Raw genomic sequence first — 14876 nt, forward strand, 5'->3', positions numbered from 1 at the left:
GGCAGAGAAGGGGACCCCTACTCCCTCCAACTTTCCAGATAGACAATGGCATATCTGGGGAGCTGGCTACCAGGATTTTGGATTTTATAGACTGGTAAAATCAAGAAAATGGGCAGACCAACAAAGGGTTGTTGACATAACAGAAAAGACCCTTAAAAATACCAACTACCATCTAATTATCCCAAACATTTTATGAAATAAATAATATGGTAACATCCCCAGAGTTGGGAGAACACAAATGCAGAATAAAGTAGTCATTGACATGGAATAGATTTAGATTTATGGAAAACGTCCCGCACTGCGCTTATTTTTATCATTTCAATTGCAGATGAGGGAAAACTTCCTTAGGGTCTGAACCAGTGAGTGGACTCACTCTTGGGAGTCACTGCCCCGGTTTGCCTTACTGTGTTGGCGCCAGGGAGAATAGCTTATCTCACGCCCAACTCTGTAATCCTTGAGTCACTCAAATGGTGGTGAAGAAGCAAACTAGCTTGTTGCAAGGAGCTATAATTCTGTGGGCCTCCTAGTAGTGGTGATAAAGTATTTGCCTCAGAACTGCCCAAGTATCTTCCAGAAAAATCCGGGCTTCCATAGTGGAGGGGAAAATAAGGAATGTTTAATGTCCAAGTTACTAGTGTAACTAATGCACTAATGTAGTATGTATCAGTGCTTCTTTCCTTTTTATTGCTGAATAGTATTCCAGGTGATTTTTTTAAAAAAATTAAATATATTTTTATTGATTTCAGAGAGGGAGAGGGAGAGGGAGAGAGAGATAGAAACATCAATGATGAGAGAGGATCATCGATTGACTGCCTTCTGCATGCCCCTACTGGGGACTGAGTCTGCAACCCAGGCATGTGCCCTGACCAAGAATTGAACCCAGTGACATCCTGGTTCCTGGGTCGATGCTCAACCACTGAGCCACACCCGGCTGGGCACAGGTGATCTTAAGAGGAAGGCCTCAGTCCTGACCAGTTTGGCTCAGTGGATAGAGCGTCGGCCTGCGGACTAAAGGGTCCCAGGTACGATTCCGGTCAAGGGCATGTACCTTGGTTGCGGGCACATCCCCAGTAGGAGGTGTGCAGGAGGCAGCTGATCAATGTTTCTCTCTCATCGATGTTTCTAACTCTCTATCCCTCTCCCTTCCTCTCTGTAAAAAATCAATAAAATATATATATATTTTTTTTTTTAAAAAAGAGGAAAGCCTCTGTTGTTTCTGATACATCAGCTGTTAATCTTATTGGGGATCCTTTGTAAGTGACAAATAGATTTCTCTTCTACTTTCAAGGTTTTCTCCTTTTGGCTTTAGCATTTTGACCATGATGTGTCCTTTGTGGATCTCTTTGCTTTTATTTCACTTGGACTTCACTGGTACCCTGGATATATCAATAATGTTTTTCAATAAACTTGGCAAGTTTTCAGCCATTATTTCTATATATATATAAATATTACTTATTTATATATATATTTAATTATATATATTATTTTTTTTACGCTTCTTTCTCTCCTCTCTTTTCAGTACTTTCTTTATGCGTATATAGATTTCATACAAAGTCTAGATTTCTGGTTTCTCTTGAATAATTGGCACTGCTGTGTGGGGGCCATCGGCTGGAGCTTAGCGGCCACTCCTGAGCACTCCAGTTTCCTACAGTCTCTCCTACCCCACTCCTTGTTGTTTCTCCTCTGAGGCCACATGCAAGCTGTCCTTCATCACTGTACTTATGATGTGGATTTTCTTATGGTAGAGTATTTTCTTACACCTCAATTCACTCATTTATTTACCTGCCTGATCCCTGGAGGAAAATGATTTTGAGACTCCCTCCACTCATGGGCTGCTCCTCACCCTTCCCCCTCCCCCACAGAACTCACTGGAGGCATGGCGCTTGACTTTGACCTGCGGATCCACTCGATGGGACTTCTCACTGCAGGAGGAGGCGTGGCGCTTCACGTGGGCACCGGTGGGACGTTCAGGCTCCTCATCCTGGGAGGGAGATGGAGGAAGAAGATGAAGTGCAGGTAGGCCCAGAGTCATCAACACGGGTGTATTCTGGTCCGTGCTCGGTGGGTGAGTGCCATGGGACCTCTGAGATCTTGGCTTTACATTTTTAAACTTGTGCGGCACTCAACAATTTATAAACCACCTTCACCAGCAGTATATTATTGGATCCTCCTACCATTCTGTGGGGTGGGGCAGCAGAAGATAGCCCTAAATTGGAATATGTGCAGAGAGGAAAATTAAGTCTGAAAAGATTATGGGTGACATATTTGATTTATCATAGATATTTTGTCCTCTTCTTATTTCGAAGTATCGTGAAAGTTTTCTGAATTGTTAAAAAAAAAGTCATGGATGACATCCGCCGATGATAGAAGTTACATAGATTGACTATACATTTGTGCATGAAGAGTATTAAGAACACTCAGAATCTGTCAAAGCTCAGGAACCACGAGTGGAATATGATAATAATCTATAATAATAAAAGCGTTATATGCTAATTAGACCGGACGTCCTTCTGGATGTCCTTCTGGGATGAAGCCAGGGCTGCAGCTGTGGGATCGAGTCAGCCGCGGCTGCGAAGGCCTACTCTTGCACGAGTTTCATGCATTGGGCCTCTAGTGTAATATAATAGTGATTTCAGTAACAGCAGTGCGGTTTACTTTTCTGTGTAAGAACTTCCTGTCCAGGCCCTGTGCTAAGTTCTTTCCTTAAAATATTTCAATTAGCTCTTGCAATAGTGCAGACAGTTAGGTTTTATCATATCCGTGTGAAGCCCAGAAGTGAAGACCAGAGAGGTGAAGCCCAAGGTAACTCAGATTGAGCCCTCAGTCCAAAGTTTGCTCCTTTAAGTATTAAGCTCTTGCTCCTAAACTCTGCAAATGAGAAAGATCTCAAGCTGCATCCATTGGTTCATCTGTGTCAGAAAGACCATGCGAAGGGAGTCCTAGAGGTGTGACCTCAGAGTGTGACCTAGCACTGCCCAAGGCAGGGGTCCCGATGTGCGTCTGCTTTCCTTGGTAGCTTGGTTCCCCCCTCTCCCCTCACTGTGGGGCCTGACCCACCACCAGCATCTGACAGAATGTACGTTTCTGGCTCTCTATGGAGGCTGCTCCACAGCAGGAGCAGTCTGGGTTGTGTGATGGCCACAGAGGCCTCACTGTAATTAATGAGCTGATATCTCCTCGGTTTAGTGAGCAAGACAGGAGACTTGGTCCTGGGAGCTGAAACCCAGACTGTGGATGCCACCAGGTGAAGGCCTACAGGTGTGGCCACCCAGTTATTGCCTCCGCCTCTAGACACCACTGAATCAGCAGCCTTAGTTCACAGAGTGTTAAAGGGCGGCGAGCCCAACACCTGGCTCAAACTGGAATGGTGCTTTCCAGTGTCCAGAGCCCTTCCCCGTCTTGATCTGGGAGCCTTTCACTGTACCACCCAGCCTCCTTTCCAGGGATTCCTCATCCTGCGCCTCATCCCTCCCCTTCCAGCTGCTGGTTAAATGAAAAAAATCTCTCTGAGGCAAAGGAAAAAAGGAGTACCATCATGTGCTGCATGATGATGTTTCTGTCGAAGCATATACAATGGTGGTCCCATAAGATGATAATGGAGCTGAAAATGGAGCTGATGCCCAGTGACATCATAGCTGTCCTAACATTGTAATGCATTGTTCAGTGTTTGTGGTGATGCTGGTATAAAGAAACCTACTGTGCTGCCAGTCTTATAAAAGTATAGCACAGCCCTAGCCGGTTTGGCCCAGTGGATAGTGCAGTCAGCCTGTGGACCAAAGGGTCCCGGGTTCAAGTTCAGGCAAGGGCACCTACCTTGGTTGTAGGCACCTCCCCAGGGCACATGCAGGAGGCAACCAATCAATGCGTTTCTCTCACATCGATGTTTCTCTCTATCTTTCCCTCTCTCTTCCACTCTCTCTAAAGCAGTGGTTCTCAACCTTCCTAAAGCTGTGACCCCTCATGTTGTGGTGACCCCCAATTTCATTGTTACAAATTGAACATAATTGAAGCATAGTGATTAATCACAGAAAACAATATGTAATTATATATGTGTTTTCTGATGGTCTTAGGCGACCCCTGTGAAAGGGTCATTCGATCCCCAAAGGGGTCACGACCCACAGGTTGAGAACTGCTGCTCTAAAGGATCAATGGAAAAATATCCTCGGGTGAGGATTAACCAAAAAAAAAAAAGTATAGCATGTACAGTTATGTACAGTACATAGTACTTGATGATAACAAATAACTATGATACTTGTTTATGTATTTACTATACTTCAAAAAAATTTATTATAGTTTTAAATGTTATTTTAGTGTGTACTCTTCCTACTTATAAAAAAGTGTACTGTAAAACGGTATACCGTGTTACACCTGCAGCAAGCAGCCTCATACATCATGTGTTTGCTGTCTCTTGATTGCATCATTTTCTCTTGTGCTTCACTGATTTCATGTTGTTTTGTACAGTAACATGCTGTACAGACTTGTAGCCTAGGAATAGTAGGCTATACCATGTAGCCTAGGAGTGTAGCTGTACCATCTAGGTTTGTGATAAGTTCACTCTATGATGTTCGCACAAGGTCGAAATTGCCTAAGGACGCATTTCTCAGGATGTATCCCTGACACTAAGCGGCACACGACTGCAGTGAGGGAAAGAGAGAGGGAGAGCAAGAAGTGGCCTTGGCCATGTTGCCGGGCAGCCCCAAGGGATCGTACCTGCATCTTTTCGTAAGGGACATCGTCGTAGACACGGGGCTCAGGCCACTGATCCTGGCAGGATCTTGCATATCTAGAAGATACAAGGTCTGATGTGACGGCACTCTGCAGCTTCCTGTGCTTTCCCGTCCCCTCTCTCATTTGATTCTGGCAGCAGCTCATAGTGGGTACTGGAAGGTTAGTGATACAACCATCCCAGGCAGCACTGGGCCATTGCTGTGTTCAGGGCTTTCTAGGCAGGGACCCACGTGCTTCTAAATACCCAGGAAACAAGTAATGCATCGCCTCCATTATATAAGTGAGAAAACAGAGGACTGAGACCGGCAAGGAACCAGCCGAGCTGATGATTGTGATAGAGCTGAGATGCGAGTCTAGCTCTTCTAGTACCAAACTCTACGTAGCAGCTCCGTGCCTGCCCGCCTAGGGACTCGAGGGTGTGAGAGCCTAAGGTTCCAGCATGCGAGCAGAGCCCATGTCACTCTAAAAAAGGACTTCTCCACTTTTGCTCACTCTATCCAAGGCTTCCCCCGACCCTGGGCCGCCTCCTTTAGCCCGCTCACTCCTGCTGCTGGAAGAGGAACACACCCACTCTGACTTCCCAAGGGAACAGAGCCCTCCTCAGCCTTCCCGCCCAGTGCCCAGGGCTGGACTCCGAGCCTCTGAGAGGGAGCCGAGACGGGAAAGGTCCTGGGCGGCTGTGGGCTGTGGGTGCCGGCTCTTACAGGAAGGAGTTGCGCCCAGCGCTGACGATGCTGGTCAAGGTCTCCACGTCCACGTAGTCGTAGTGCAGGGCCTCGGGAGTGACTTTGGAGCCCATCTCCACCAGCAGCAGCCCCAGCCAGCGGCCCATGTCCTCTGAGCAGCTTGCCTGAAGGAGCGGAGGCAAAGCTGAGTTCACTTTGGCTGCTGCTCACGTCACTCAACCCCATATTTATACAGTACCTGTTATGTACCCAAAACTTGGGGATCCAAGAAGAACAAGGTTAGAACACATCCAGGAATCCAAATAGCCCCCCCGTCCCCTCAGTTCAGGTCTCTGCTCATTATCCTCAGAGTCCTCCTGACCATTTAGATATGAGAACGTTTGAGTCTTCCTGAATCTTCTTAAAAAATACTTACTTTTCACTAGAGGAAGCTATTTCTTACATAACCCAATCATATTATTTCTTGTATCATAATCGCCAATTGTTTACAGGAAGATCGGCCAGAAATTGCTGGTCAACTAAATGCATACTTATGTTAGTTTTCATTGAAAGAGCATTATTATAAAATCAACTTAGCCCATACATGCTGCACTTGAATGAAGAAAGTACGCTTTTTGCCAGAAAGCTCTGTGTATAATTTAAGAGGAATAAGAGACCCATCTTAAACTATCAAAAATAAAAGTGAGTTACTGAAGTAATATTTCTTGAACTTAAGAACCGAGAGAGGCAGTGGGCACTGGGCAAAGCAAACAAGACCAAGGGGCTGGTTTTAGTTCTAGGATGAGACCAAGAGGCCACTGACCCTCGGTGGAGCCTTGGACAAAGCACTTGGCTGCCCTGGCCTCAGTTTCCTTATCTGTAACGCGAGAGGGTAGTTGTTAACATTTTCCTTCAGGGTTAACATTATAAAATCTAAATAGCCAAAAGATTGCCACAAAGAAGAGAGGCCCCAAGACAAAAGCCAGCACCCAGGCCATCACTCCCTTTACTCCCACCACCAGGGCCTCTGGACTCTCTTCTCTCACCTCCAGGATGGCCACCTCCTGCCGGTTGCGCAGGATCCTGAAGGCAAATGGGTGTCTGGGCCCAAAGCCCGGGGCCACCTCACAGCCCCTGAGGGCAATGGCATTCACGTGGGTCCGGAGGTCTGTGCGGTCCTTGTGGAAATACAGAGTGTTGCACTTCAGGCGGCACCAGCGTTCCTTCCAGCCGTGGTTCACCATCACGTTCAGGTAGCCTGGGAGGGGAGAGCGCAGTGTGGTGGAGGGTGCCCCAGGGCCACAGCGCCTGGACAGCCCTTGCACTCTAGCTAGAAGAAGGCCTTCCGATCAGCTCTCTCCTGGCCTGTGATCTCGGGCATCCTCTTCTCTTTCTGAGTTTCAGTTTCCTGTCTGCGAAATGGGGACTGCTAATCATATCTGCGCTTCTCCGCACAGCCTTTGGACCACCCCAAGCTTGACGAAAAGGGCAGGGACTGCTATATACAATGAACAAGAGACACAACTCTCTTTCTTGCCTTTCCTCTCCCTAAAATAATGGGTCATGCTGACCCCTGGTGGCAGCATGTGGGAGTAAAAGCATCTAACCAAGATAAAGAATTATAAAATGAGGGCGGTACAGTCCTGTGACCCATGGGTTTAGAAATCCCTCGGCTTACAAAATATTTCTGAATAGCCAGGTGCCTTTATACTGTTCTTCCAGGGTTAGAATATTATTGTATATCTAAAATATATGATTTTTCTATTGAATTCCAGCACATGGAACACTGCATTTAAATGAGTAGAATAATACGCTTTCCCTCTCAAACCACTTTTAACTCACATTGAATGCATTTATAATGAAAAGTACTTAAATATTTTTTATACACCTGGTATGTTATATGCTGGGAAATAAGATACTCTCCTCTTGTCATAGTGGAGGAACCTGAGGCCTAGAGACAGGTAATAACTGGAATTAAGGTCACAGAAATATGGGAGTCAGTTGGCTTTTCCTTCTGCTGAGTGTCAGGTCCTCATGGGAGAGTAGAGATGGGAGGACATGGAAAACCGACGGGGTGGGGGTTAGCTATCCAGTGGCAGGATTCTCCTCTCTGTCCTGGGGGCAAGGTGGATGAAGCCTGGAGGGTCTCTTGGCTTGGCCCCAGGGGCCCGGTCAACTGGGTCTGAATTCTCCAGTGAATGCCTAGTATGCCCAGGACCCACCACAGCACGGAACCGCCTCTTCAGTGGAGGACATCTGCAGGTCATCGGCCAGCGCCTTCCTCTTGGAGAAGCTGATGATGCGGGTGATCTTGCGGCCTGCAGCCCTGCTCATCGAACCCTTCAGCTCTGCCAGGCTGCTCTTCTTCCCTTTGCCTGTTGCTGCAGAGATGGGTCAGGGGAGGGGAGGGAGACCCGTGACCCAGGTCTACCCACCCCTCACCTTCCCAGAGGCCTCGCCCACAGCTCCAGATGTGGACAGGTCAGGTCACCTCACCCAGGTCTCCAGAGTGGTCAGGACCTGCTCTGCACTGCGTGCGTGTGGCAAGCCCCCGCCCCTCCCGGCTCTGGCATCCCCACCTGATCCCCCACAGGCTCCTACCGTGTTCGCTGGCATCTCTGCGGCCAAGGGTGGAACAGTTATCGCTCATGCCCAGGCTGTCGGAGTCTGAGGTCTGCTTCTCTTGGGATAACCTCTGGAGAAGGACACAGACAGCCCCATATCAGAGGGCCCCTTGTTGGTTCAGTCTCCCCCAGACTCCAGCTCAGGAGGATTAGCTAACAAATATTGGTCAGCAACAGTTATGTTCTTGATGCCATTCCAGGTATGGGGGTGGACTATGATGACTTAGAATAGTTGTATCTTTGAGATTCTCACCGTCTATTTGAGGAGCAAGGCAACTAATTAGAACACATTGAGATACATGTCCTAGGAGTTTGGACCAGGTGACGAAGATCTGGGAAGATATTTAAATGGGAGACTAATGTACTGGTAATGCAACCAGATTAGCAAGTTGGCTCCTGTGGCATCATGGGGGATGTGATAAGAGGGAGCAAGACTGGAAGCTGAAGAGCTCCTTAAGAGTGTGTCATCCTGGGCAAGGTGAGACTGGGTAACAGGATGAACCAAGGTGACAGTGAGGATGGAGAAAAATAGATGAATTGGCATTTTAAAAAGTCATGACAGGTCAATTAAGTGCCTACTGGGTACAGGCTCCCTATCTGAAAGTGTAACGCATCCAAGAGTTGTAGTAGAAATTAAATTAGGTAATACATGCAAAGCATTTAGAACAATGTCAGCCCCACAGTCACATTCTAAAACTGCTAGCCTGTATTACATCATGTCAGACCCATGTATGTGGGTCTTAAACCTTCCCTTAGGATTTGGGGCTGAGTCCCTTTATTACCCAGAGTACTGGGCAGAGAATAGACACTAGCACGTTTTTTTCCAATGGGGCACACTCTGACAGACAAATACAATTTTTTCATGGCTCCTCCATTCACATGTAACCACTCCTGTCCTGGCAGTTAGTCACCCTGTCCTCTGGCTTGTGCTGCACCTTGGATATAGGCATTCACTCATTGGTTAGAAATTTATCGAGTGCTTATTGTGGGGCCAGTTCTGTACTGGGCACTCCTGGCTTGTGTGACACCACTCTGGGTGCCTGCTTCACCACCAGCCCAGGAGTCCCCCCAGGGAAGAGCCTGTGCTGAGCCCCCACTGCCTGGCCCAGAGGAGACTCGTGGAGATAGCTGTACCTTGTCCAGGTCCAGTTTGCACAGGAGGACTGGGGATCTGGGCATGTCTGCCCCCTCGGCCCCTGGAATGGGCTTGCTCACCTCTCGGATGACCTGTGGGGAGGACACACAGCTGTGAGCAGGAGGGCAGGGATGCTGTGGAAGCAAAAGGAAGAATGGGGTCTGTGTGGCCAGGGCCACTGAGCAGAGAGGTTGGGACCACTGGACAGAAGAGACAGGTTGATGCGGCTTCCTGCCACATGTGTGGGCACATCAGGGTTTATAGCTTTCTCCTGTATCTGTCCCTCGAGTTGAAAAGGTATGGGGCTGGGAACCAAGAGGCTTGGCTTCGAGACCTTGCTCCATTGCTAATGAGTATGTGGCCTTGAGAAAAGCCACTTGTCTGATCCTCAGTTTCCCCATCTGTAACATGGGTTATAACTTCATTACGTTGTCTGAGGACCAGCGAGATGACGGGTGTGTAGGGCCACGTGAACTGGGCTGCCCTGCACAAGGGTGAGAGACTCACTTCTGTTGACTGTGCTGGACATTTACAACAGCCTGGGGGGCAGCCAGGGTTATTGTTTCTATTTAAAAGATATGGACACTCCAGACGCCAAGGCATTTGCCTCCTCATCCAAGGTCACACAGCATAAGCATCCAGATCATGTAACAGGTCATCATTTGTGGTTTACAAAGTCAGGTGACTTTGCATGGAATAGCCCACTGTATCCCCGCAGCAGCCCTGCGGGGGAGGGACCACTGTGGTCTCTAAGTTACTCATCAGGATGATGGGGCGCCAAGAGGCGGAGCCACAGTTGCCTGCCCTTAACCTCTGGGCCAATGGCCTCCCAAACCGGATGTTATGACAGGCCTCTTAACTCCCAGTCTAGGGCTTCTTTCTCTGACCCACCTGCCCCTTGAGGGCAGAGGCTCCACTAGCAGTCAGGTTCTCCCCTCCTTTCCTTCCGGAGACAAAGGCAGTAAAGAGAAACACTAAACATGGAGGGGTTGGGAGTGGGGGAGAGCTGGTTATCACAGGAAGGAAGGGAGAATGGGGAGGGAGGGGTTTGGTTTCTTTGTTCCAGCAGGAAGATCACAGTTGGAGAGAAAAAGGTGTGAGAGTGAAATGGAGGGAGGGTGCAGGGTTGGAGGGCCCCGTGAAAGGGACTGGGGGTGCCGCCTTCATCGTCGTGGCACAGTAATCACTGATAATTACCGAGCACGTACCGCCTGGCAGATACTATGTCAAATGCTCTCTAGAATTCTTACAAGAACCATTAATCAGAGGAGGAAACAGAGGCGAAGTCATCTGCAGGTCACACAACCACTTAGGCCTGGGACTTGAACTCAGGTTTGTGTGTCACCCAAGGCCTCCCTCATCGTCACTATGCCACCCTACCTATGGCCTTTGGTGTAGATTTCCCTGTTAGCTTCTAATCCTGGCCCCACCCACTTGGCTGTGTGGTCTTTGGCAAGTCACATAATTTCTCTGTGCTTCCGTTTCCTCATCTGTAAAATGGAAACAATAATAGTTCCATTGCAAAGAGTAAATTCGGTCATGTGTGTAAAGCTCTTAGAACAACAGATGGCACACAGTACGCGCCCAGGACATGCTAACTCTAATGGTTCTGTGCAGCTGCAAGATGCAGAAGCTGGGCCACAATGGATGTTTCAAGGATCCACATTTCACCTAAGACAAGGAAGGATTTTTCCTTTTTTAAAAGAAAAAAAGGATTAGCTTATCTAGTGGTCAGATCAGCTTCCTCCGTAGATATTAAGCTCCCCATTCCAGGAGGTGCCTCAGTGCAGGCTGGACAAGCCCTCAGTAGGGACGTAAGGGTGGTGATTCAGATGATGAGAAGAAACACAGGCCTCCAGCCTGAGGTCTGTCTCCTGGAGATGCCCGAGGCCCATTTCCACACAGAAGCCCTAGCCATGCACAGGCATCGGCCCCCTCCCTGGAGCAAAGCCTGCTCTTCCAGGGGCAGGGGCCCACCCCACTGAGAGCTGGTCCTGGGAAAGAGAGGGAGGAAGGGAGGGCAGGGAGGGCAGGTGGAAGGGGGGCACAGCTCCCTGTACCTTCAGCCACTCCTCGGCCTGCTCCCGGCTCTGCAGTGCTAGCACCAAGATCTCCGTAGCCCCCTGGGAGAAGCGCAGCTCGTGCCTCTTGTGCCGGCTGTCCTTGGGCACGTAGATGACATTGCAGGCATCCAGTGCCAGCCTCAGATGTGGCTGCCGGTCCTTCGAGCTTTTATAACACTGGACAGGGAGAGAAGAGGTCAGGGTCTCCTGGAGTGGAGGGTAGAGGAGGGAGACACCCTTGCACAAAGGGGAGCTCTACCTACCTCACAGATATCTCCCCTCCCCACCCAGCCCAACTGTGGGTGCTACGTGAAGACAGGGGCTGGGGCTGTTCACCCCTGAGAAGAGAGGGGGTATCTCTGGGCAATCTTCAGATACCAAGGGCTACCGAGGGGCCCGGGGGGCACAACTACTTATTAGGAAGAGATAAATTTTAGCACAGTACTAGGAAGACCATTCTAGTCTAAAGAACTTCTCTAAAGAGAAGAAACAGGCTGGCTTGGGAGGAAGTTAGCTCCTTGCTACTAATGGGCTACATGGTAGGGATGTGGGAGAGGGAATTCTAGCAGAGATAGAGGGTTGGGTTTGGGAAGTCAATAGTTTATCAATAATGATGATCACTTCCCAGTTCTTATTATGAGGCCAGCATAACCTTGATAGCAGAACCTGGCAATGACATTACAAAAAAGGAAATTTATAGGCTAATCTTTCTCAAAGCAGTTGCAAAATATTAGCAAAGAGAATCCAGACATGTATAAAAAGCATACTGGGTCAAGACCAAGTAGGGTTTACTCTAGGAACGCAAGAGTGGTTAACATTAAAAAACCAACCGTATCATTCATCATACTAACAGGGAAAAGGAGACCCACCACTTATCTCAATAGAAGCAGAAAAAGTGTTTCATCAAATTCTGCACCTTTTTATAACTCAACTCCTATACGAGGAATAGAAGGGAACTTCCTTAATGTGATAATAAGGAACATCTACAAACAACCCACAGCAAAGAGCCTTGATGGTGAATTACTGAAACTTTTCCTTTGACATGTGGACTGGGACAAGGACACCCACTCTCACCACTTCTTTTCACATTGTGCTAGAAGGCCTAGGTAGTGCAGTAAATCAAGACAAATAGAGGGCATGCGGGGAGGAAAGAGTAAGTCGTGACTCTGGACTGATTCTGGACTGGGATTAGCTTTTCACTGCGCCAGGGTGAGAAAAGGTCATGTTCAGATGAATGTATGTTAGGCAAGGTTTGTCAACAGACTTGGATAGAAAGCTATTTTTTTTCCTCTGAAGTTATGTCTGTCCAATCTTATACTTTGGAGTTAAGGGCACATTTTCTTTTATGACATAATAGGGATGAGAGATGGCAAACTAAAAAAAACTAAGAAAGCAAGTGCTGCATGGGCTTAGTTTTGGAAAAAAACGATGTATGAAAATGAGGGTGGAAATATGTATATTGAAACTTAGGCCCAGCTGGTGTGGCTCAGTGGTTGAGCATTGATCTGTGATCCAGGAGGTCATAGTTTGGTTCCCGGTCAGGGCACATGCCCGGGTTGTGAGCTTGATCCCCAGTGTAGGATGTGCAGGAGGCAGCTGATCGATGATTCTCTCTCATCATTGATGTTTCTATCTCTCTCTCCCTCTCCCTTCCTCTCTGAAATCAATAAAACTATATAAAAAACACAACTTAACAGGCTTGCCCTCTTGGGACATGTCCGCTCGAATCTTCTTTTCCAGTGAATCGTCTTTCTCCTAAACTCTAAGGGTCCCCATGAGACTTGCAAACAGGGGAGCAATGGGCAGCTTGTCCCAGGAAAACCCCCTGAACCTGTCTCCGAGGCCCCCTTTTCTCTGACTCTGCAGCGAGCTGACAGCAGCCCCACCTGGGCTCACTTCCTTCTCCTAACGTTTCTGGAGAGCGAAAGCAGCCCGCCCAGGCTCTCCTGTTGCTTCTACCCTAGGCCTTCCTTGTTTCATTGTCCAAGCTTTAATAAATGTACTCTAAAATAAAATAAAACCCCCCAAAACTTAACAGTGGCTCTTGGTCAATGGGATTATAGATGGTGTTTTTAAAAATCATTTTCCACATTGTTTTGCTCTAGCTTTATAAACACTTTACTTGCATAATGAAAACATTGTTTTAAAGCGATAAAAAAAAGTTTGTCTTTGGCAAAACCAACTCTTGGTAAAGTCTATGTCAGGTCTTCTAGTTTTTGGTGTGTGTGTGTGTGTGTGTGTGTGTGTGTGTTTTAAATTCTACTCCAGTGGCAGAGCACCGATCTTCAAAGCACCAGGCCTTGAGCCTCTGTGCACAAAGCAAGCCCAGGGTAACTGAGGCAGACGTGCCTGCACACACACAGATACACACGCGTGCACAAGTCCACGAGAGGCCAAGAGGAACACGCCCGTGCCCACTCACCAGGAGCTGGTCCTCCTTGATGACAGTCAGCTGCTTGGCCCACTGCCCAAAGCGCTTCTTCCGCAGCAGGAAGGCACATATCCTGCAGTCCCTCACCAGGTGCATGGAGGCCTCCTCGGAGGGCCACTGGTGCGTGGGCTGCAGCCCCTTCCCGTCCTCCTCCTCCTCATCGTAGGACTCGTAGGAGCTGCTCATTGCGTCAGAGTCGTTGTCTGCAGGCGCCATGGGAAAGGACCTGCCACTGTGCCATCAGCTGGGTGGCACCTCCCTACCCCTTCGAAGGCATCCCCGCTCTGGGGCCCCAGGACCACAAAGGGTGGGTGTGAGGTGTGGTTATGGTGATGGCTAAACACCCGCATGGGCGCTATGCTTTACCTTTGCCACTAGCTTTGTGGCCTTGGCGACTTTACTTCTCAGAGCTTCCGTTTCCTCATCAGTAAAACCGTCACAGTGAACAACAGTGTCATAGTATCTGCCCATTTGGGCTGTTGCGAGAGTTAGTGAATGTGGAGTGTTTGGCTAAGTGCCTAGCAGTGAGTGAGTGCTCAGTAAACATCAGCGACTGTCACTACCCCATCATCTTTGCATCCACTGTCTCAAGTCATTCTCATGACACTCCAGCAAATCCCCATTTTATACATAAGGAAACTAGAGGCTCAAAGAGAATGAATGACTTGTCTAAGGTCGGTCACCAAGAATCAGGGCAAGGGCTCCATCAGGGGCTCCTGACTCCTGTGCTGGTGATCTTTCCCCTGAATCCCAAGGTCATTGAGGACAAGGGCTTTGGGGCCTCCATGGGGACACTAATGGGGTCAGGGGGTTGGGCACATGCATGCCAAGGGTCAGGTCAAGGGGACAGAACCCTACTGAAGGCCCGCCTGGTACTTACAGGAGCTCTTCATTTCTCCGTTCATCCTGGTCGAGGGGTAGCTGCTGTCTGCATCCTCGTAGTAGCCATCCACAATGGAGTGGGCTGGGCTGCAGCCATCTGTGGGGTTGGCAGAAGGAGCCACACTTTGGAAAAATGCAGGCAGACTCCAGGGGCCAGGGCTGGGGAAGACCCTGGATACCATTGCCCACTCAGGGGAGAGAGTGGCCCTCCCTGCAGCCCTCCCGGCCAGGGTGTGGCCTCCTCAATGTGTCTCATCTACTGCAGGTCCCCACATGCCCTCTGTGCGCCTGTCACCAGGAACTGTCCTGGTGGGCCTTGTCACACCTCCAGGCCTCATTCATGCTACT

General features: G+C 48.7%; 1 protein-coding gene across 1 annotated transcript in view; it reads right to left on the reverse strand.

Annotated features, from left to right (window-relative positions):
* Positions 1–14876, reverse strand: part of AFAP1L1 (actin filament associated protein 1 like 1) — a 58994-nt gene that overhangs the window by 9685 nt on the left and 34433 nt on the right. Inside the window, exons 6-15 of the mRNA XM_070414637.1 lie at positions 14527–14625; positions 13638–13849; positions 11213–11392; positions 9152–9244; positions 7995–8088; positions 7616–7774; positions 6440–6651; positions 5433–5578; positions 4711–4783; positions 1870–1981 (exon numbers count right to left, since the gene is read on the reverse strand). Coding sequence (XP_070270738.1) covers positions 1870–1981; positions 4711–4783; positions 5433–5578; positions 6440–6651; positions 7616–7774; positions 7995–8088; positions 9152–9244; positions 11213–11392; positions 13638–13849; positions 14527–14625 — 1380 coding nt within the window. The remainder of the gene's footprint in view (positions 1–1869; positions 1982–4710; positions 4784–5432; positions 5579–6439; positions 6652–7615; positions 7775–7994; positions 8089–9151; positions 9245–11212; positions 11393–13637; positions 13850–14526; positions 14626–14876) is intronic.

Source organism: Myotis yumanensis, unplaced genomic scaffold, assembly GCF_028538775.1.
Source record: "Myotis yumanensis isolate MYYU_CA2020_CCGP unplaced genomic scaffold, mMyoYum1.0.hap1 SCAF_5, whole genome shotgun sequence".
NCBI classification, from domain to species: Eukaryota; Metazoa; Chordata; class Mammalia; order Chiroptera; family Vespertilionidae; genus Myotis; species Myotis yumanensis.